We start from the raw sequence: 24,594 nt of genomic DNA on the forward strand, positions 1-24,594 counted from the left end.
TTGTGAAAGCTTTTTATGAATTCTTAAGAAGGTGAGAAAACTAGGGAACATGTTGGCAGAGGGAATTTAAGAGGTTATGTAGAGTGGAATTTGGGAAGATGGGGAGAGAATGGGGGATACTCTTGGAAGTTTTTGTAGGTTGGAGAATGGGAGTCTGGGGGAGAAGAAAAGGTAACAGGAATAGATAGTATACACACAAACACACCTATTTAGACACAAATAGATTTCTAGCCATTTCTAGAGCTGGATGGAGAAGACAGAAGAAAAAAGGAAACAACAAAATAGATTTGCCATTTCATGTGAGATCATTTTTTTTTTAAAAATTATACTGTAAGTGCTTATTTTGTTCCATAAATTTAAAATAAAATAAATTCAGAAAAGAAATTAAATTAAAAAAAAAGAATCATTAGCTCTACAAATGAGGAAAGGGATAGTTTCTTTTTTTTTATTTATCATTATAGCTTTTTCTTTACAAGATATATGCATGGGTAATTTTTCAGCATTGACAATTGCAAAACCTTTTGTTCCAATTTTTCCCCTCCTTCCCCCCACTCCCTCCCCAAATGTCAGGTAGACCAATACATGTTAAATATGTTAAAGTATATGTTAAATACAATATATGTATACATGTTCATATAATTATTTTGCTGCACAAAAAGAATTGGACTTTGAAATAGTGTACAATTAACCTGTGAAGGAAATCAAAAATGCAGGCGGACAAAAATAGAGGGATTAGGAATTTTATGTAGTGATTCACACTTATGTCCCTGAGTTCTTTTGCTGGGCATAGCTAGTTCAATACATTATGTGTTCTATTGGAGCTGATTTGTTTCATCTCATTGTTGAAGAGGGCCACATCCATCAGAATTGATCATCATATAGTGTTGTTGAAGTATACAATGATCTCCTGGTCCTGCTCATTTCACTCATCAGTTCATGTAAGTCTCTCCAGGCCTTTCTGAAATCATCCTACTGGTCATTTCTTACAGAACAATAATATTCCATAACATTCATATACCACAGTTTATTTAGCCATTCTCCAATTGATGGACATTCACACAGTTTCCAGTTTCTGGCCACTACAAAGAGGATTGCCACAAACATTTTTGCACATATAAGTCCCTGAAAGGAATAGTTTCAAAGAAAGCCTGGAAGAATTGTATGAAACAATACAGAGTGAATAAGCATAACAAAAATATCTTTTTTTTTTTTTTTTTTGCTGAAGTAATTGGGGTTAACTGACTTGTCCAAGGTCACATAGCCAGGAAGTATTAATTGTCTGAGGCCTGATTTGAACTTAGGTCTTCCTGACTTCAGGGCTAGTCCTCTGTTCCAGAGTATATATGGGGAATCATACTCACCTCCTGATTGAGAGCTCATGGACTCTAGATGAAGAATGAGTTGTGCATTTGTGGACATGGCCAGTGTGGTCTCTGATATGTGTTTTATCTGACTATATGTTGTTTGTTAAAGGAATTCATTTTTTTCTTTTTCTTTTCCAGTGGTGAGGAGGAAGGAGGGAAAGAAAATAAATTTTTGTTAATTAAAAAAATGTTTGGAAGTCAATCAGTAAGTATTTATTAAGTACCTATTAAGAGAGAGTTAAAAACAATTCAGGATATTAAAGAACTCACATTCTAATGGTGGAAACAAAATATACAAAATACCATGTGCATAAAAGTTATATTCAGGGTAAATGGAAGATAATGTCAGAGGGGAGACACTAACATTTAAGGGGGACCAGGAAAGACTTCTTATAAAAAGTGAAGTTTTATCTTAGAATGAAAAAATACAAGGAAATCAGGAAGCAAAGGAAAGAGGGAAGGGATACTAGGGATAGGATTGAGGGTAGCCAATGAATATTCAGAGTATCATGTTCGAGGAAGAGCTAAGAGACCAGTATCATTGACAATGTGAAATTGATGTCACAGAGAGGGGAGTTAAGTGTGATAAAAACACTCACATTGAAGATTTTTTAACAATTTGTTCTCCTAGTTCTTTGAACTCTTCAGCTCCTTGACCTTCATCTTTACAAAACTTCTACCAAACTGCTCCATCTTCAGAATCTTAAATTCTGAAATGCTCCTCTGTGGCTACAATTACATGTCTTTCTATTTATCCTTATTCTTTTCTCTTCTCATAAAAATTCATCCTCTCCATTACTCCCTTTCTTTCCAATTTATCAATCCTGTTCTTATCTCTTTTCTTTCTCTAAGAAGGCTTGGAACCATTAGCTTTTTCGTTAATGCCTTCTCTAGCATCATGAGTCATTATTTGATCTGTCATTTTTCAATGCTATCAATTCACCTCTATTCTTGAGCTATTTTTGCCATTAAAAAGTTAGAAAAGTTGGTTGGTGAAATAGATAAGGCAAATAAGGCCCAGAAGCAATTGAACATAGTTGTGTCCACCAACAATTAGGATAAGAGTTTGCTATTCAGTATAAATTGCTGAAACAAATGTAAAGAAATCAGATGGAAATTAGATTTAGAGCAGCATCTTTTAGCACATTTCACATTAAATTCTAAATGCAAATGTCACAAAATATAAAAAGCTATATAATAAATAGAAAAGGGAAGGAAATATTTTCACAACTATGGCTAAGGGAAAATTTTAAACTAAATATATATTATTATTAATAGAAAGTAAAATAAACAATCTAAGTTCCCTAAAATTGAAAAGTGTTTTTTTTTTTCCACAAGCAAAATACATGCATTTAGAATTATAAGAGAAATAGTTAATTGGGACAGATCTTTGCAGCAAATTTCTCTGACTCATATACAAGATATATTAGAAACTGATACAAATAATAACAGGAATCATTCTCTAATAGTTAAGTGGTCGAGAAATCCATCAATTCTATATATAAAAAGATCCAAATTAGTACTATTAAGAGATAATGAAATTAAAACATCTCTTTCACCACATATCCATCAAATTGGCAAAGATGACAAAAGAAGAAGTGGCAATTGTTGAAGTGTCAAGGGAGGATAGGTACACTGCTGCTGAACTTGGTATTGTTTTGAATTGGTCCAGTCATTCTGGAAAGTAGTTTGAAACAATATCCTAAAGTCACTAAACTGTTCTTGTTGAGTTATTTCAGAAACTGTATGTTGTTTTCAGAAATCCTTTAATCTAGTGAAACAACCAATAATAATACAAAGACAAAGGAAAAGGACACATATCGACAGAAATTATAGTACTTATTTATATGTGTATGGCAAAAAACTGAAGACAAAAAGTAAATGTCTATCAATTGGAGAATAATTGAACAAATTGTGGTATATGAATGTAATGAAATTGTGCCATATGGAATAACAACTAGGTTAAATTCAGGGATACCAGATTAAATGCACTATAAATGAGAAGAACAAGGAGAATAATTCACATAATGACCACAATAATAATAAGGAGAAAGCAACTTTAAAAGACTAAAATCAATCAATTAGATGGTTAGTACTAACTTTCACAAGGACTGATTTTGAAGTATGCAACTTAATTCTTCTCTGGTGAAAGATTATAGGTATAATAAGACTACATTTTCCAAGATGGTCAATGTGTTGATTGTTTTGTTTGAAGAGAGAACATCTGCTGAGTAGTGAAAAGTTAATTATTGGTTAGTTATACAGATGGGGGAAAAAAAAACAAAGAAGAAGAAAAAGTAAGGAACAAGTATCAAAAAACCCCATACCAGTACATGAAAGAAAACAAAAGGAATGGTAGGAGGGGACGTAAGTAAATGGCAATTATGTTGTTATTTTGTTTAAATCAATATATACCTTGAAATTATCAAGAGCAGAAACTCTTAATTTAATATAGTCTTTTTGTTGTTGTATATTAAAATGTTCACATTTGCTTATGTATGTTTATGTTTATGTATATTATTTATAATAAAAAATAGCTTTGAATTTTAGGAAAAATACTAAGAAAAAGCAGAGTAAATAGAATGCTGAGCATATCTATCTGTTCTTGTCTAGAAATCTGATGTAATATAAAGTTTTTTGCTTACTTTGTGATAGATAGTTTAAAAAATGGACATTTATTTTTTCTCAGATTTAACATTTGTTTGAAGAACATCACCATAAACAAATTGTTAATACTAGAGTGATTCTGGGAAATCTAATGTCTTGTATTTTTTTTTTCCTACAAGAAAACCAGAGTTTTCTAGTGGAAACTCTGTAAGTCCTTCTTTAGCTAAAACGTTTAAGGCAGATTCCATAAACAATTGAACAAAATGATTTTCCTATAAATAATTCTCTTTGACAGCTCTACAGTAAAGAACAAAGATGTTACTATGCTCATCATAATTATTTATTGGTAAATAATGAGAATCTGAAGCTATTGCTTTGTTTTCATGTTCATTAGTCCATACCCCAGTATGATTGAGTTTGTCCTATATTTACTGCTTCAGAGTGGTGTCATAGATATAATATTCATCGTGAAAAGCCCTTGTGGATTTAGATAACATCAAAAATGATTGCAAACTTTTTTTTTTAAAGGCTTCTCAAAATGGTGACATGTTAGTTTTAGCTTTTTCTTAGTTTCCTTATCATTTTTCATTACCACTGTGATTTAGAAACATTGAACACTGAATAATAAATAAAATATGTCATAAATGATGCTTGGTTTCATTTATTCTTTTTAAATGTAATTTTTTTCTTGTTTTTGTTTTTAAATTTAATTTTTTTATTTTGAACTTGTTCAGTCATTTTTAGTCATGTCCAACTCTTTGTGACCCTTTTGGGGGTTTTCTTGGCTAAGATGGTAGCATGGTTAGCCATTTCTTTTTCCAGATCATTTTACAGATGAGGGAACTAAGGCAAACAGGGATAAGTGACTTGCCCAGGCTAACACAAGTAAGTGTCTAAGGTCATATTTGAAATGAAATCATATTTGACTATAGATCCAGTGGTGACAGATTGGAACAAAAAAAGGTCATTGTATATGAAAATACAAATCCCTATTTATTTTCAGCTTATTTTCCTTTTAAGTTCACTATGTAACTTTCAGCACTGTTCTGTTTGTTTAGGTTTCCTCCCTCCCTCCCTTCTTTCCTTTTTTTTTCTTCCTTCCTTTTTTTCTTTCCTTCTATTACCCTTTCCTTCCCATATACTTCATAACAAAAATACACAGGCAAAGGAAATCCCTATATTGATTATTGTATATAGTTTTGTAAACATTATCTAATTTAATGGTGAGAAGAAATTGGATGATATATTTTTTCTAAGTGACATAAATATCAATCAATCAACAAGCATTTATTTTGTATCTACTATGTTCCAAGTACTGTACTAAGTTTTGGGTCAGTTTCTCCTCTCAAGATGCTTAAGTCTAATTCCATCACATTGATTGGTGTGACAGAATTTAATATTATAGCAGAAATACTTTCTTAAGTTTTTTGCTGTTTTAGTTTTCATTGGTTTTTAGCTTCCACCTTGTTTGTAAAGATTGTAAAGCTTTGATTAAATTGGGTTTTCTCATTCTTTTGGTGTTATAGAATATTAATGATTACTTTTAGTGATATTGTGAAATTATAAACAGAAAAAATTAATATTATTTTTAAAATTTTAATGGAGAGGAGGTGAATCATCCAAGTTAACCAACTTAAGATTTTGTAAAGGTTAGAAATCATTGTGAAAAGCATATAAAGTTCTGATTTATGGCAACTGATTTATGCTGTGCTGTGGATTGTGTGCAATTTTTCTCCTTGTATATGAACTTGTTTTATTCCAAGACTTTACTTAAATAAAAACTCATGACATTACACATGACATTAAAATTTAAAACAGTTTATATACAGCAATACTGTAATGCCCGGGTTAGCTCTCTGGAGTATCTTGAGCCCAGCCCGAGTCCTTGGTCTTAGTGGAGGAGTGATGAAGGCAGGAAAGCCAGCACGAGGGTGGTAAAAAATGTAGTGTCTGTGGCTCAAGAGACTCCTTTGTGTTTGTGTCTGAGTGACTCTTCTGTGTCTGTTTCTGAGAGACTCTTCTATGTCTGTGTCTGAGAGACTTCTTCTGTGTCTGTGTCTGAGAGACTCTTCTATGTCTGTTTCTGAGAGACTCTTCTATGTCTGTGTCTGAGAGACTTCTTCTGTGTCTGTGTCTGAGAGACTTCTTCTGTGTCTGTTTCTGAGAGAGTTTTCTGTGTCTGTTTCTGAGAGTTTTCTGTGTCTGTGTCTGAGAGACTCTTCTATGTCTGTGGCTGAGAGACTTGTTCCCAGTCCTTCCAGCCCTTAAATATGTCCTTATGATTACATCACTACAGCAACTGAGCATGTGCAACCATTACATCACCATATCACATTAAGTATATGTTTAGAGAGCCATTATCTCACACTGAGTACGTGCTTAACTATAAGCACCCTGATGTCCTTGATTCAAGTATGCCTTTTCAGAGTTCCAGCCCTCTACACAATACCATGAGGTAAATAGTGTCTGATTTTATAGAAGAAAAAACTGAGGCATAGAGACATCAAGTCCTTTGACTGGAGTCATACAACTAATGTCAAATATAAGACTCAAAACTAGGACTCCTGACTACAAATTCTCTGCCACATCCACTGTACCATGTCATTCCCTGTAATGTTGGGTTTTCTTGGGGTCTCTGGGAGCAGCCTTCGTTTCAGTTCAGTAATCACCACATGAGTAGCCAGGAGTTAAAGTCCAAATCCTTTATTGTCTCTTTCAAAGTCTTGTCTCCTTTCCTGGGGCTTAGCTTTCTTAGAGGCCTCTCTCTCTCCTTGGTTCCAAGAGCTTGAGCTCCTGCCGCCAGTCCTTTGCTTCTGCCAGCTTCTGCCTCTACCTCTTTCCGAATGTCAATCCTGGCTAAGGCTCCTAGCTTATATACCTCACACTGAGTACACACCAATCATTATATCACTAGGAAACCATTATTTGTTGTAGGATTAAATCAATGCTAAACTAGATTTAACCATTGTCTCCTCAATTCCACTTAGTAGCTTGTTTCAAGTCCTGGCTCATAACAATACCCCTTTCCCAAACAATAAGTTAAAGTAGATCTTTATATTGACAGTTTGCAATGCACTGACACCATATTGCTAAAACCTGGGTTGTACAACATCCAGTTGTACATCCCCTATCATCTTGGGGATCAATAGAAAGTCTGATATTTAAAGGTCATCACTACCTGGCTCCATCCTACCTTTCCACACTTATTATACATTATTCCATTCTTCTCCCTTTATGATCCAGTCAAAGTGTTGTCTTCCATGCGATACTCAGTCTCTCATTTCCATGACTTTGTGCTAGTAATTCGTTCTTATTTCCAAGTTTTAGAATCTTGGACTTTTAAAAAACTGTTCCAGTACCACTTTCTGTATGAGACCCAATTTAGCTATACTCCCTTGTTAATGTCCTTTCTTGAAAGATTATCTTTTATCTTCTTTGCATGTGTTTTTTATATGTTTATATGTACTTCCCCTTCTCCCCCCAATAAATTGTAAGTCTCTTGAAGTAAGACATATTTTAATTTTATCTTTGTATATAAAAATGCCTGGCACTTAACAGTCACTTAATAAATGCTTACTACTTAATTAATATAATATTTATTTATCCCTAATACAATATTTATACAATTATTTTTCCAGTACATGTGGTCAAACTGCTGAGCCATCTAAATTTTTTTACCCAAGTCTTCCATAATACTAACACCAGACATTTATAAGAGATAATTGAATTAGTAGTTTCAAACTCTAGAAAATATGTGGAAGCAGGCCAAAATTAGGACTGAATTTGCAAATAATCTCCTTATAATCATGTTCTAATATAAAGTAAGTGTTTTTTATGTGTAATCAATAGAAATGAGTACTGCTAAAAAGTAGTTTTCTTATAAAATATGGCTTTTTGACAAATCATATTTTGTATTTATATAATCTTGCCATGTGAATGGAGCAATGTAATTAATTTCTTTGCTTTGCTTCTCTTTTTAAAAAAATCTCAATGGGATACAGACCTAGCGGTGGTATTGGTAAAACAAAGGATATGCCTTTGGGCATAGTTCAAAATTGCCCTTCAGAATGTTTGGATCAGGTCACAATTCTACCAACAATGCATTACTATCCCAGTTTCCTCACATCCTCCCCAATATTTTCATTTTCTGTTTTTGTCATATTAGCTAATTTGAGAGGTGTGGTATTCTCCTCTTTTCTATAATATGATGGTTCTCTCTGGGAGCAGGTTTCTTGGGGGGCTTCTGGAGGCAGCCTTAGTTTCAGTTCCATGTAATAATCGCCTCAAATGCAGCCAGGGATTAAAGTACAGTCCTTTATTGTCTCTTCCAAAATAGACCAGTTAGCTTTCCTTGGTTCCAAGAGCTCTTGTTGCTAGTCCTTTGCCTTTACCTCTACCAGCTTCAGCCTCTCCTTTTCCGAATCCCCAGTTCTGCCTGACCACAGTCTCTAGTTTCTCAATCTCTTCAGTTGACTGACTTTCGGCTTTTAGTCTCTTCAGCTGAACTCCTGACTGAGCTCAGCTCCTTTTATGCTCTTTTAGAGGTGTAAACGCAAAGGTTGACTCGGATTGTGGGAGGTGTAAACTTGTGAATCTCATACTGAATCCTGAAATCTCCCAAACTTGTAAACTAATGTGTGAGCTAATGTATGAACTCTCAAAGATGTAAACATAAGCATTGTTTCTATCATCTCTAGTGACTTAACACCTTGTAAGGATTCTAACAGATAGGTAGTACCTCAGGGCTATTTTAATTTGTATTTCTCTAATCAGGAGCATTTTTAAAAATATGATTAATGTAATAGCTTTGATTTCTTCATCTGAAAATTGCCTGTTCATCCATACTTTGACTTTTTATAAATTGGGGAATGATTTTTACATATAATTCTTTATAACAAATTATTAATTCAATAATATGCACTTCCCCTATAACTGTAAACATGAAAAAAAAACCCATAAAACTGGACCAGACTGTTGCAGTACTATGTGGCTTCTGCTTCTGGGCCAGGCAGTTCATTTGGCTCCTGAGGTTTTATTAGGTTGGCATTTCTGATGGACAGTTGGTCTCTGTAATATCACTCTTTTATGAGAAGGTACAATCTTTCACCACTTTTAGCTTTTGGCTCTGTTGGATTGTACAGTACTTTATTCAAAGTATTATGGCATTCTTTTCAATTCCTTATGAACTATGTATTCAGCTGGATTTATTCAAAAGCCTCTTCTTATTGATTACCATACAGCTTTATCTCTGAGGTTTGTCACTTCCAAGTCTAAGGAGGAGGTAGAAATCTAATTTTCTAATTTCAACAATTATTACAGTTTTAGAGAAAGAGAAAATCCCAAATACTTCCTACATTTCTTTGGGGTCTTATGCAGATGAATATTTTGGGACAACTTTGTTGGCCTTTTCATGTGTAGTTGAGCCACAGAGGGGAAGTCTTCTTTTTGCCCATAAATATCCCTTCCTTTTTACTAGGATTCTTCACCACAGTCTTTATTGAAATCTTACCGAGGAAGTCTCATTATAACAAGTAATCAGGTCAAACTGCAGAAAGTGACTAACACTTTCTTCTATCAGCTTTGATTGAGAATATCAGGTAGATCTGTCCCCTGCATTTTTGGGAACAGTCTGTCAATAGATTGCCTTGAATTTGGAACCATTTCCTTCTCTACTTTATTTTATAGATGAGGAAACTAAGGCAAACAGGGTAAAGCAACTTGACCAGTATCACACAGTTTGTGAATGTCTGAAAAGGAAATGGAGAAACCTTTGAAGCACAGTTCAAAGGCTTTTTAACTTAATATGCTTCAAATTGTAGTTGCTTGCAATAGTTGATAATCTTTGGTTATTAGTTATATTATTCCTTTTTTACTTTAAATATATACATCATTCAGTTTTAATTTAAATCCTTTACAATCTTCTTGGGGACATCTTATAATCTTTGGTTTAGCTTGGCAAGTAACTCAGAAGGTAGTACTTTCAAGATTTATTGAATTGCCAAAAGTATCATTATTAACCAAAAACATGTTTTAGGTATAGTTGATAGTAATTTTCAAGTTTTAGAAACTAAAGCTTCTTTACAGTTAGAATGCTTGTCCCTCCCTAGTTTCAAATTTTAACAAATGATACGTGTTACTATTACTGAGAAACAAAGATTGACATTTCCCCCAAACTTAAGAGTGCAAGCATAGTACTTATCCTGAAATGAAGGAAAGAATTCTAATAAGCATTGAATTGGATTCCTTTTTCCCCCTTTTGCAGCTGCCTTCTAACCTAATTCACATTGTTTATTCATGGGATGAAAGAAATGTTTTTAAGCATTCCCAACAGATTCAAGCAATTTATATAATTTTTTTAAAAAGCCACAGTAGCTTGAAGAGAGTTGCTAGGAAACTTGCAGTTTGAAGATAAATCCCCCACTGAGCTTGTTTTCAGCTGGGTAATAAAAATGTGTGATGGTAACATGACCTAATTTTCAAACTAGAAAAGTAATCTGTTACCTTGGCATGTGTGCAACAGGAATCCGTTATAGGTTTAATTTAATTTCTGAAATTGAAATTATTTTAATGCTCTATTAAAAGTGTCATATATTCTCAAGCTTTTATTATCTGAAAGGAATGACAGACCAAATAACATTACAATGTTTACTAATTTGATAAAATGGAAATTCTTTTTAAAAAGAGAAAAAGAAGTACAATCATTAAAAATAAGGTTGTCAAATGTTATCAAACTCAAATGGAACAATTCATAGATAATTTTTTCTTATAGATAGAATCTTAAAAGTAAAACAGAATTTTTAAAAAGTTTTCAATAATATTTTATTTTTCCCAAAACCATGTAAAGATAATTTTACCACATTCATTTTTGTAAACTTTTTGTTCCAAAATTTTCTTCCTCTCTCCTCCCCAAGAGAGCAAGTAATCTGATGTAAATTAAATATGTGCAATTCTTTTAAACAAATTTCCATATTTGTCATGTGACAGAAAAATCAGAACAAAAGGGAAAAAACATGAGGGAAAAACCCCCCAAAACCAGAAAAGGGTGAAAAAACTATTCTTAATCCACATTCAGTCTCCATAGTTCTCTCTTTGGATAGAGATGGCATTTCCCATCCCAAGTCTATTGGAATTGCCTTGAATCACCACATTGTTGAAAAGAGCCAAGTCAGTCACAGTTGATCATCATATAATCTTGTTACTTATGTACAATATTCTCCTGATTCTCTTTGTTTCACTTAACATCAGTTCACTTAAATATTTCCAGGCTTTTCGGAAACCAGCCCACTGATTTCTAATTTCTTATAGAACAATATTTCATTACATTCATATACCATAACTTTTTTAGCCAATTCCCAACTTATGGAGATCCATTCAATTTCCATAAATTTCAGAATTTTCAAAGCATTTAATAACAACACATAGAAAAACTAATAATAATATATCTTTACTGATACTAAAATGATTTTTTAAAAATTACAGTCTTTCAAATGTTAAGAGAAATATTTAAAATATTTGATTCCATCTTTGTATTTTATTTAACTGTTTTTATTTCAAAGTGAAATTGGTCAGTTGGGATTTTTTTTTTCTTCTCAGTTTTTGGTTATTTTCTGGAGAATCTAAAATTCAAAGTTCAATTGGGTAAGTAAACCATTCTTATTCTTTGGAAATAAGAATATTTTATTCTCCTTCCCTCATCTATCTTCCCTCCCCCAAAGCCCTGCTTATAACCTAGTCCCCACAAACATTGTTCAGGAATAGCAGTCTTAGTGGGGAAGGTAAGCACCACCATCCTCTAATACCTCTAATATCACTGCTGACCACCTACTACCAAAGAAAAAAGAAACCAACCTTATGGTAGTAGTAAGGTATCCTGAGGTAGACATGCAAGGGTGCTACACACAATAGGTAGGTGAAACCTCTGCTACTTCCTTGAGCACCTCTCAGACCCAAATGAAGAAAGTCCCAGTACCCTGTTCCCAGAAGCTCCAATATTAGCAGCTTCTTCAAGACTATGAACCTTGCTTCTAACCTGACTAGCAACCATCCATAGTTTATGGACTAAGTTTTGTAGATAAAGGGACAAATAATCAATACCAACAGTTGACTGATTACTGATTATGGACAAGTAAACCCAAGAAGTGCCATCCCTGTAAAACATTAAGAGTTGCAATGCTACAGTAGCTCTGCTTCCAACTCAGTCCCCACAGTCATCATCTAGGAAAACAACTTTATTGAGATGCAATCTGGCAACATCCTGCTGTAATCTATTCTTCCTTAGAGGCCACAACTTCTAAAGACCTAAAAAAGAAAATTCCTACCCTAACATCTTTGAAATGTTAAATACTTCATCATTAGAAATAGATGTAGTATTTTTAATGGAAATTATACTGCAAAAAATTCATTACTTTCTACCTTACCACTATAAATAAGCCTTATCTATATTGTAGCTGAAATCATATGTTTGTCAGTCTCTCTTAAAGTAGGAAGTTTCTTACATTTTTTTTTGTATCCACAACACTTTCTGTATAATTACCATTTAATAATACTTTTTTTTTTTCATTTATTTGTTCATTCAAAAATTCTCATAGAATAGAAGACTGGAAAAAGAAAAGAGATTTTATAAAAGTGAATCAACAATTTAATTAGAACTGGAGGGATTTTGTGGGATTTGTTAAAAGGATTGTAAAAAGGATTTATAGACAGAAATTGGAAGACATTTGTTTACCTTATTTGAGCATATCAAGAAGCAAGCTCTTCAAATAAAACAATTCTTGGGAATGTGGACCAAAGAAAAAGGAAATAGTCTTTATTTACTATAGAAAAAGGTGAAAAGATAATAACAAACAAAAAGGATGTTCTGCAAGGGAAAAGGAACAAAAATTTATTATTCCTTAACAACCACTCCTCCAACTTAGGGCATCATGCGTTAATATATGAAGGGCCAATGGACTGTGCAGACTTGCATTAGAAACCACTTGAAAGTAATTCCATCTAAGACCATTTTAATGCAAAAACTTTAAAAACACTTAAAATGCTTTTAAAAATTTACAACAGCCTGCTGTGCTAAGAAAATAACTCCTGGGGCAGCTAGGTGGCATAGTGAATACAATACCAGACCTGAAGTCAGGAGGACTTGTGTTCAAATGTGGCCTCAGACACTTAACATTTCCTAGCTGTGTGTCCCTGGGCAAATCACTTAACCCCAGCTTGCCTTAAAAACAAAACAAAACAACAACAAAAAAACCCCAAAACTCCTCCACTAAAAACATCTCTTGGTAATAGAAATATTATCTATTCCATTAATAAATTTATCTTCAAGGCAAATTGAAAAGTGTCAGTGAGAAGAGGTCTCTCAACTGTAATTATAATTATTCTTTATTTTAGTTATATTTTAGTCCTATTGTTGCAGAAAAGGAATAGAGCGTAAAGACAGTTGATTAAACAGATAATAAAGATCATCTTTTTATTATTGTTCTTTTGGATTCCTCAGTAAACTGTGATGCTATTAATCCAGACTTAATGCCCTTACAGGGGCTGAGTTTGGTCAAAGAAGTATATATAATCTTTTCTTTCCATAGACTATGAGTATAACCCTGCAACATTCACAGACTGGTGGCTTGTGTTACATGAATAATATAAAGACAATTGCTTCTTCTAACAATAGCCCTTCTACTTTCTAATCATACATCTAATTTCTCTATTATTCAGTGCAAATATGAGATCACTGGAAATAATGTTAAGATATCATGAGGTAAAAAATGGTGATTATGTTCAACTTATTTCCTTCTAAACCTAACAGTATAGTTTCTCAATGAAACACTGATATGTGTTTAATTAGGTACTTAAAGACAGCAAATAGGCAAATATATAATAATATATTTGTGATTCCTATATCTGAGCATCTTTTCATCAGGTGCTCAAGTACTGATGTTATTTGGTTAGACATGTTGGAGGTTCTCTCAAATCTCTTTTTATTATTACAGTTTTAGTTAGGATAATAAGTGTCTTATGTGACCATGCTAAACATAAAAATGAAATTATTTTTATCTGACCATGAGTATAACTTTTCATTACAGGAAATAACATGAAAATTTACACATTATACATTTCACTATGATATTAGTGGGGCACTGAAAGTGAATGTCATATTATTTCCCTATATAGCATTGGAAAATTGAAATGATAAGTTAAATTAGTCAGCAAGCATTTATTAAGTGCTTACTTTGACCAGGCATTTTGCTAAGCATGAGAATACAAAGAAAAGCAACGTGTCTGTCCTCAAGGACATATATTCAGAGGGGAAGACAATATGTCAGTAAATGGAAGGTAATCTCAGAGAAGTAGCCACTAGAGTGGAAGAGGAGTAGAGAGGAAAGAATAGGAAAGGTGTCCTATAAAGATTGGGATTTTAACTGACTCTTGAAGGAAATCAGTGGAGCTATTATAGGTTAGGTGCAAAACACTCCAAGCATGGAGAATAAACTTATTCAAATAAGTCTCTATCCCCTTTTGGATTATTAGAAATGAAAACTTCATATCCAAATTCTTGAAGTAAGTAATTCTATTATATTTCTTGCAAGAAGCGAGACCCCTTTGAGGGGACATAAACACAATTTGCAGAAGCAGGTATATTCCATAATCGTGCCCTGCCTTCTCATCCCCTACTCAGAATTTCCATTGGAGGAAAACCCTTCTAAAATCTAATATTTCAGGACACTTTTATTAATACTTTCCTATTGATAAGTTTCCATGTTCCTCCCTCCCTTTACAATATCATCATAGGTTCTGTTAATGAAGCTCTAATTTTATGTAAGGTGTGTCAGCTTATATGCATGAGACTTATGAAGCATGCTCAATTAAAAATTTATTTCCCTGGAAATTAAATCCAGGTTATTTGCATTCAAACAGCCAGGATGTACTACCCCTAAAGCTTATATCCCGTTCTTTTTAACCATAGCACAGAGAGGAAGGCTGTGAAACTCTGAAACTCTTAAAATATAGAAACAAAACCTTACAATTCTACTTCTAACAGCATCAAATACAGAGCCTTTATTTGGCATTCAGAGCCATTATAATCTAGCTCCCCTACTTTCTCCATTTTATACCTCACACCTTGTTCCCTTTGCATATGCTTAGATCCAGTAACACTGGCTTTTTTGCTGTTCCACAAACAAGACATTTCATCTTTCATCTCTGGTTTTTGTTGTTGTTGTTGTTGTTGTTGCTGTTATCCCTAATTCCTGTACTGGGGATAACCACGTTTTTGACCATGTTTAGCACCCAGAGCATATTAGAATCAGCTGGAGTCAGAATAAGGGAATATGCTTGATCTTTATTCTTTGCAGAGTCGAAGGGGAAGGGCGATATGAAGTGAGAGCAATCGTGACATGAATCTGGCCAGCAGTGCCTCTGCCTCTCTCACTCCACCCACCAAATCGTCTATGCAATCTCCTATACAACACATCGAACTTGCACAGAGAGTGGGTGGGGCCATTCTTTCTCCAAGCATATATTAATAGAGTATTGTCCAATTGCTAATTAGCCTCAAGTGCTAAGAGGAACTTCAGTGCAAGGAGAGTTTCAAGAGCTTCAGCTCATTACATCTCCCGCTTTCAAGAGCTTCAGCCCATTACAAACTTTAGCCCCTATCTTTTCTGAATTTGAGTTCCAGTTAAGATTATACCTAATAATAATAATAATAATAATTTATTCTTCCTGTCAGGTCTGTCTGACTCTTTGCAATCCCATTTGAGATTTTCTTGGCAAAGGTACTGAAATACTCTGCCATTTCTTTCTCCATCTCATTTTACAGATGGGGAGAATGAGGAAAATAGAAACTTGCCTTGGATTATATAGCTAGTGAAGTGTCTGAAGTTACATTTGAACTTGGGTCTTCCTGACTTCAGGCCCAGCACTCTATATACTGTACTACTGAGTAGTGCCTCTCCCAAGCTCTCTTAATTTTGATAACTTTCTTTTGTTAATTATTTCCTATTTATCTTGAATATAACTTGTTTACATATGTTTATTAGCTCATTGTTCTCTCCCTCATTAGACTGAGAGCTTTGTAGAGACTGTCTTTTGCTATTGTTTCTGTCTCTAGGACTTAGATACCTGGTAGGTACTTAATAAATAACCACATAGTTATATTTGTTACAATAATGTTACAAGTAATAATATTATAATTAGCCAACAATAATAGGTGCTTAATATATGATTATTGATGGCCTAAGTGTTGGTTTCACCATTTTGCATTGATAATATCGATATACTATGGCATCAACCCTTATATGCTGCATTTTCCCCATCTACTATGGGCCCCTAATTAGTATCTCAGTACTAGAATTGGTCCCACCAAGTTCATGTTCAGATGCAACATGATTATAGTCAAAGAGCTTGCCATTCTACATATGGTTAGTTGTTTACTATCTCTCAATGTATCACAGAATCTTTAATAAAGGAACTTTCTTGTCATGCAAACAAAACTGTGACAGTCTTGCTGTTGTCAGAAGCAGAGACTATTTAATATTTAATAAGTGACAACTAGCTTCTCTGGATACTCCATGCCCTTATGTCCATATAGAAACTTGTCTGGTCAACAGGGTATGGTGATTCATGTAATCTTTTAGAAATCCACCAAATTGGAGAAACTTTTGATTGTATATGAGTTTTGAATTTTGATGATTATTGGTGACCAGGAAGCTGTATCAAAGAAAACATGGTCCATCAGGGACAGCTTTTTTGCCTTTTAGGGAAAATTAATTTCTGGTGTCTGGGGGAAACAGGAAACCCTATTCCTATCAAGAGAGGAATACCAGCAACCCCAATATTCTTGGAGATAACCACTGGCTAGAATATAAGGCTAACTCTTGGCCTGGTTGATCAGAAGATAAGGACTTTGAGGAAGGTAGTCTAAGAGCTAAATGTAACAATGACTATTCACCAATCATGCTAACTATTTGAAGTTCCTATGTTCCAGTCAACTAGGAGAATATAATAGTAGTCGCTGCAGCTGTTAGTTTTACTATGTAAATTTCAATGTGTGCTGAGTAAAACACAAATATTAAGAATGAAAGATAAAATTTCAATCCATGTCTTTTGCCTAAAAGAAAAAAAAGCCACACACCCACAAAAACATTTTTACTATGCCACTCGGCATTTTAAAATGTAAGGCAAGTACAATTTCTCTCTCTGTGGTTGTATTGTATTTTCCAGGTTTGTTTTCTTTGCAGGTCAGACCAATTCCTTGATAAAGCTTTTGTATAGTTGAATGCATAAATACTAATATCTATTGTGTTACCATACTCATTTTGAGTATGAGAATTAGCGTCAGCAGTGTGGATTTTGCATCTTTTTGCCTGCAGCAGATCATGGAAGCTCATCCATGTTCTTTATTTTTTATTTAAAAAAAAAAAACAAAACAAATAAAGCCTTTAAGCAAACTTGGACTGCTTGCCTGATTGTAGCATGAGGCTAGACCAGAGCTTATTAAACTTTTTCCATTCATAACCCCTTTATGCCTGAGAAATTTTTATGCAACCATAAGTATGTACAGGTATATAAATCAAAGAGTTGCTGATTGTAAATCATAATATTGAGACATTATGTTGTTATGAAACCTGTATGGGTTTGCAATCCACAATTTAAGAAACTTTGGTCTACACAGCTTTTCTGACATGCATGTGGATTGCCTGTCCGTAGATAAGATTTGCTTGATGGTCTAGAAATTCTGAGTTTCTGCTTTCAAGTACTTAATTTTGGGAAGCCTCATATATCTTTAGGGCCTTTTTGAGTGTTTCTTTTTAAACTAGGATGCTCATTTTAATGAGGAGAGTGAGTTTAGACTTTTCATTTGGGTTTCCTGATGTGTTTCAGAGGTCCAGTAGGTAAATTTCTGGCGTCCTATGATTTGCAAGGACTCAGGCAAATTTTCACTCAGGACAGTTTGATTTTTCTACCTGAAGGTGAAAACCAAGTCAATTTTTGGGGAGAACCCTGCTTTGTTTTTGTTTTTTACACATGGCCATATTTACATTGTTACCTATGCTATGGACATGCTACAGACTGGAGAATATAACTGAGAAAGACCTGGATGATTCAGACATAGCACCACCTCTGTCAAATTGGATGAGTTTGGAAAATTGTCCATCTTCAGTTAAACGCAAGAAAACTAAATTACTCACCACGCAGCAGTGTCACATAACCAAGGGCATAGGTAAGGATAAGTTAAGGTGTAGGAATACCATACAAAGATACTAGTACCATTGCTGTTGACCTCAGATGAAATGCCATACTTTCTTGAAATAGAAATTTAGTGTTGCATATTTTGAATTCTCTTTTATGTTCTGCTGTGTGCTCATGACAGATTTCTGAGGTTAAGAGCTGAGGGGAAAGGAGGATTGAGTATTTCAATCAGTTTCTCCTGTCCATATTCATTTTAGACAGTGACTGATAATACTGAAGAATATCATTCCACATGGATAATATGTCAGACTTCAACATAAATTTGCTATCGTTTTACAGCAGTTACAATTTACAAAAGAATTTATCCAAAACAATTAAAAGAGCAAACATTTTCTACTCTAAAAAATTCCTATTTTGAAGTTAATCCACATGTATGATGCTAATACTTGATGATACACTTAATCTTAAATCTATATTCAAAAGATTCCAACTTATCTTGGACTACTCACTCATCCAAAAAAAAGAAGAAAAGATGAAAGCCTTGTTAGTTTTAGATTACTGAGATTAAAAAAACAACATGTGTATATAAAGGGAGATAGAAGCAAAGTCAGTTTTTAACACATTCAGTAGAATATAATAACACAACCCTGAGTCTCAGAGAGCTAAGGTAGCCATTATACTCCTTTCCCAATTATAGGCCCTTTTCAGTTTTGGATGCATATTTGCAGAGACTTTGTTCAATTCTAGGAGAACCAGGCCTTATTGAATGAGAAATGTTTCTTTTTTGTACACGCTGTCTCTTTCTACTTCCACCTCAGTAATCCTGGGAAAAAACTTAAAGTTTTGATTTGGCTTATGTTTAGAGCTTCTCTAAAAGGGAGGGGAGAAAAATATTAATATAAAATATGCATCAAATTTAGTTATTTATATCTGCAGCACAAAAGAAATATTAAACACACACATAATAACAAGTATGCAGTGATACAAATAAGCAGTAGTAATAATTTATGATTACTATTTTACTCACCTGGGAGATAGATATTAAAAACATCAAAACATGATAGAAGTCAAGACTGCTGACTTAACATTTCATCTTTAACCTAGTTTTACACTGTAGAAACAACACTTATAAGGTCTATGACTTCTGATAAGCCAGGAGCTTGGGTTTCTCCTCCTATCCAAGAATAGCTTCTTTGGGAAGGGTTTAATTGCATGCTACTTTTGATGCCAGTTTGAGAGTCCAAGGAGCTACCAGCTTCCTAGAATGGACAGATACATCAATCTCAAGATAGCTTTTTGACCTCTGTACTTATGGAAGGAATATAAAACAGAAGAGGTATCTAGGAGCTTAAGGCCAAGATTCACACTTTCCTAGTTAGGAAAGTTGCCAAGAGCCCTTCTATCCTTTCTATTCCTATGCAAAAAGTATCAGAGATAGAAAGCTGCTTTCCATGCATTTTGAAGAAGGAAAAGTAAAATAGGGTGTGGAGTCCTTTTAAAGTTTACTGATTGGGAACTTTTTGGTACCATGGCCAGTCCCTTCTATGGAGCTTTGCCACTTCTATCCCTCTTTACCTCCTCTATCCACAGAGAAGGTGGTGGTGGAAAAGGAACAAGGGAAAAGCCAGTATTTGCTCAATTTTATCCCAGCGTACCAAATCTTCAAAGCTAAGCATGGGAAAAAAGGCATCTTTCTGTAGGATATAGATGCTCTGCCTGTACTTCAATTTTGTCAAGTCATAGACTGGTAGGAAGTTACTGGAGTGGGCAGATAGATATAAATGCGGTTCAGAAGGGAGTTTCAGGAGATAAGGCTAAAGCTCAGTGGACTTAAAAACAGCTGTGGTGGGGCAGCTAGGGGGTGCAGTGGATAGAGCATCACTTTTGAATTCAGAAGGACTTCAGACACTTAACACGTCCTACCTGTGTGTCCCTGGGCAAGTCACTTAACCCCAATTGCCTCAGGGGAAAAAAAGCAGCTGTGGCTTTATTTACTCGTAGTGCTCTGCAGTGAACTGGTACACAGATTAACTCACTTATTGGTCCAAAAGTCTTTTCTATATTCTCACTACCCCAATCCCAATGTTGCAGGTTATCAGCACTTATAAAAACCTCCTAACCATATGTTTTCATATTTTTCTTCTTTCCCGATGCAGGTATTTAGTATATCCTGACTATATATGACTAACTTAATGAAGCTCTTTTGGAGTTGAACCTAAGCACTGTTGCATGCAAGATGAAGATGTGGCTTTTGATTAGTTACCTAATTACAATGTGCTTCATATCCTGTCTAGCAGGTAAGATAGTCTATTGGCATAATTTGCATAAATTAAAATATTTTCAATGCTTAGTAACTCATCCCCCTTATTTATTCTCCTCCTAGTTCTCTGTTGTGTAAGCTAACATACATATATATGTGTATATATATATACTTTATACAAATGTATGTATGTATACATAATATATATTTATATGCACACATATAATTTCCCTCTTTGATCTAATTCAGATGAGAATGAGGTTCAAATGTTGTCCTGTCACCTTCTATATCCCTCTCCACTGTAAAAGCTCTTCCTTCTGTGCTTTTGTATATGAAATAATTTTTTTGTTTTTCCACTTCCTTCCCCTTTCTTCCAGAGCGCATTCATCTTTCTCATCCATCCATTTTTTTACATCATTCCAACATAATTGATTTACTCCTACGCCCACTATCTATGTAAATTCTTTTAACTGCCTTTATAATGATAAAGTTCTTTGGAGATATATATATATATATATATATATCCTCTTATCTATAGCACTGTAAACATTTATACCTTATTCATCTCTGTTGCAAATTTACTTTTTTATGCATCTCTTGAATCTTGTATATAAAAGTCAAATTTTCTACTAATTTATGGTATTTTCATTAGGAAGACTTAAAAATGTTAGATTTCATTAAGCATCCTTTTTTTTTTTCTTGAAGGATTATAATTAATTTTTCCACCTAGGTCATTCTTAGTTGTAATCCCAAGTTTTTTACCTTTTTGAATATATCATATTCCTAGCTTTTCACTCCTCTTAAGTAGTAATCTTGTATGATCTTGATGGTGACTCCATGTACTTGAATGGTTTCTTTCTGGCTGGTTGTGGTATTTTCTCAATGATTTGGGAGCTCTTCAATTTAGCTATAAAATTCTGGAGAGTTTTCATTTTGAAATCTCTTTCAAGAGATGATTGGTAGATTCTTTCAATTTCTATTTTTTCTTCTGGTTCAAGAACCAGGGCTGTTTTCCTTGATAATTTTTGAAATTTCATGTCTAGGCTCATTTTTTTTGATCATGGCTTTTGAATAGTTTAGTAATTCTTTTTCCCCCAATAATATTTTATTTTTCTAAATACATGTAAAAATAGTGTTCAACTCTTGTAAAACTTTGTGTTCTAAATGTTTCTCCCTCTCTCCTAGCAAGCAATACTACATAGGTTAAATATGTACAAACCTTTTAAACATATTTAGCATGTTGTGTAAGTAAAATTAGGAGAAAAAAAAAAAAACATGAGAAGGAAGAAAGAAAGAAAGAAAGAAAGAAAGAAACAAACAAACAAACAAACAAAAAAGTGAAAGTGCCATGCTTTGATCCACATTCAGTTTCCACAGTTTTTTGTCTGGATGTAATTGGTATTTTCCATGCCAAGTCTATTGGAATTGCCTTGTAGTTCAGTAATGCTTAAATGATCTGTTCTTGATTTATTTTCCAGGTCATCTCTTTTTCTGATGAGGCATATCACATTATCTTTTATTTTTTCATTCTTTTGACTTAGTTTTGACCTTATCAATTCTAAATTTTAAAAAGATATTTTTCTTCAGGGAGGTTTTGTACCTTTTTTTTTTTTTAATCAAACTGGTCATTCTTTTTTTTTAAATAATTTTCTTCTATTGCTCTCATTTCTTTTCCTATTTTTTTCCTCCACTGCTTTTATTAGAGTAAAAAAAAAAATTGCTTTTTAAAAAAAATACAGTACTTTTTCTTTATCTTTTCTAGGAATTCTTGGTTTTTCTTGCAGATGTTTTCAAGTTTTTCTTCTTTTTTTTTCTTCTGAGTTTGTGTCTTGAGCTTTCCTGTCACCATAGAAGTTTTTAGGATCTTGTTCTTTTTTTGTTGTTGTTTATTTCCCCCAAACCTATTTCTTGGCTTTGTTCACCGATGGGAGAGATGACTAACTTGAGTTCCTGTTACTATATCTGGGAACATATAGGTTTTTGGTGCTTCCAATCTGATAGAATATGGGGCAAATTCTTTTCACTATTCTCCTAGTCTACCTCTGGTCCTTATCTAGCTAGGAACTCAGTCCTTCATCACTATTCCTCCTCTCTGCCTTGGAACTGTATCCTGGAAGTTGGTAATGGGTGAAGGAGCTTCCACAAGATGCCTGCTTCTGTGCTATTTGTCAACATGGGATCCCCTGTAATATATTTCTGACTATGTATTTAGTCTACTTACTATCTTTAGTCTCTGACTGTTCCTGATTCCACAACTACTGTTATCTCTAAACTCCAGAACTGGTGTTACTTCCACCATGTCATGCTCTTGGATAGTCTCTTCCCTAAGTGTTTGAGACTTCTTTTTCAGTCGTCCTGCACTGTCCTCAACAAGTGAAAAAAAACACAAAAACAACTGAATGTGATCTTTCTGTTTCTCTCGTCTCTCTATCTCTCTCTATTTGGTTATCTCTTTCACTCAAATTGGTGTTGATTTTTTAAAAAAGGTGTTTAAAAAGTCAGAATAGGGGAGTTCAACAGAAATGCTCACTTAATTCTGTCATTTTGGCTCTACTCTTGATATTTATGGTATTATTTCCCAATAAATCTTAACTATCAGAGACATTTAGTTCAAATACTTTTCCAGTAGACATCTTCCCTTCTTATTCTATCTGCATTGACTTTGTTTAGAAGTTGTTCAGTTTTAAGTAATAAAATTATTTATCTTTTGTAATCAACTCTTATAACCTTTTTTGGTGAAGAACTCTTACCCTGGCCATGAAAGCTTGAACAGGAATCTGATCTCATTATCTTCTGTTTTTTTTAATGGAATGACCTTTCACATTTAAATCACATTTAAATATAAATTTATAGACTTTAGCTAATTTTGGTATATGGCATAAGATAATGGTCTAATCTTATTTCTGTCAAACTTTTCAAAATCCCCATCACTTATTATCAAATGGGTTTTCTTTCACAAACAATTTATGTATCAAATGGTATGTAATTAAATTTGATTTTTTTTATTTTTTTCTTAACTATTTTAACTTTAGAAGAAAATGAAATTAAAAATTGATTATTTTTAATTGGTACCAAATAACTACTGCTTTATAAGTTGAAATCTTGAAGTGCTATTCCTCTCTTTTTTCTGTCCCTCTTCCCCATTATTTTTTTTGAAATTCTGTACATTTTGTTTTGTCAACTTAAATTTTTTTTTTTTTATCATTTTATCTAGTTCTATAAAGTACCCTCTTTTGGAAGTTTTACCAACTATTTAAATCACTTGTAATTAAATCTATATGTTAATTAAGGTAATATTGTCATTTTAATTATATTGGCTTAATTTAATCATTAGGGCAGATAGGTGATACAGCTTATCAGGCCTGGAATCAGGAAGACTCATCTTTTCAAGTTCAAATCCCATTACAGACATGTAATACCTGTTTGCCCTGGACAATTTACTTAGTTTCCTGATCTGTAAAATTAGTTGGAGAAGGAAATGGCAAACCATTCTAGTATCTTTGCCAAGAAAGCTCCAAATGGAGTTGGACATGACAACTCAACAAGAAACCTATTTATTTAACAAAGTACCTAACGTATAGTAGGTGCTATATAAATGCTATTATGATTATGGTTAGCTATTATATATGTATGCATATACTTCATACTCTGCTCTGGTAAAACCACATCTAAAATATTATATACAATTCTAGGGAAATAATTAATTTGAAGTTATCTTGAAGAGGGTGACCAGGAACGTGAAAATCTTGAGAGATTATGTCATGAGTATTATTTGAAGGAAATGGGCTTATTTAACTTGGAAAAGAGAAATCCCTAAGGATTTTCCTGAGGATCAGAATAGCTATCTTTAAGTATTTGAAAGGTTCTTTTATGTAAGAGAAGTTATATTTACTCAGTTTTACTTTTTCCCCCTATTTTTCTCAAAAGGAAACATACAGGTTGTACAAGTGGATTATGTTGCAAAGAGTATATCCATTTTCATCCTATTGTATTGGCTTAAGAGGCCAATTTCTGATCATCCATGTAGGGTTTGAACTTGTCATGATGACAAGTTGGCTCCCAAATTGGCTCCTAAGCCAGAATAACTGATAACTTAGAAAACTGCAATAAAAAATAATAGTTTTGCATGAACTTAGTGGAACAAGCCATTCTTTCCTATTACCACTTTCTTTTACTGTT

The 24,594-nt window shown here is 33.6% G+C and overlaps 1 protein-coding gene across 1 annotated transcript in view; it reads left to right on the top strand.

Moving 5' to 3' along the window:
- Positions 1-24,594, top strand: part of CNTN1 (contactin 1) — a 250,874-nt gene that overhangs the window by 66,666 nt on the left and 159,614 nt on the right. The window contains exon 2 of the mRNA XM_052000864.1: positions 20,312-20,452. Within this exon, the coding sequence (XP_051856824.1) occupies positions 20,392-20,452 (61 nt within the window). The 5' untranslated portion in view covers positions 20,312-20,391. The remainder of the gene's footprint in view (positions 1-20,311; positions 20,453-24,594) is intronic.

This window comes from Antechinus flavipes, chromosome 5, assembly GCF_016432865.1.
Source record: "Antechinus flavipes isolate AdamAnt ecotype Samford, QLD, Australia chromosome 5, AdamAnt_v2, whole genome shotgun sequence".
NCBI lineage: Eukaryota > Metazoa > Chordata > Mammalia > Dasyuromorphia > Dasyuridae > Antechinus > Antechinus flavipes.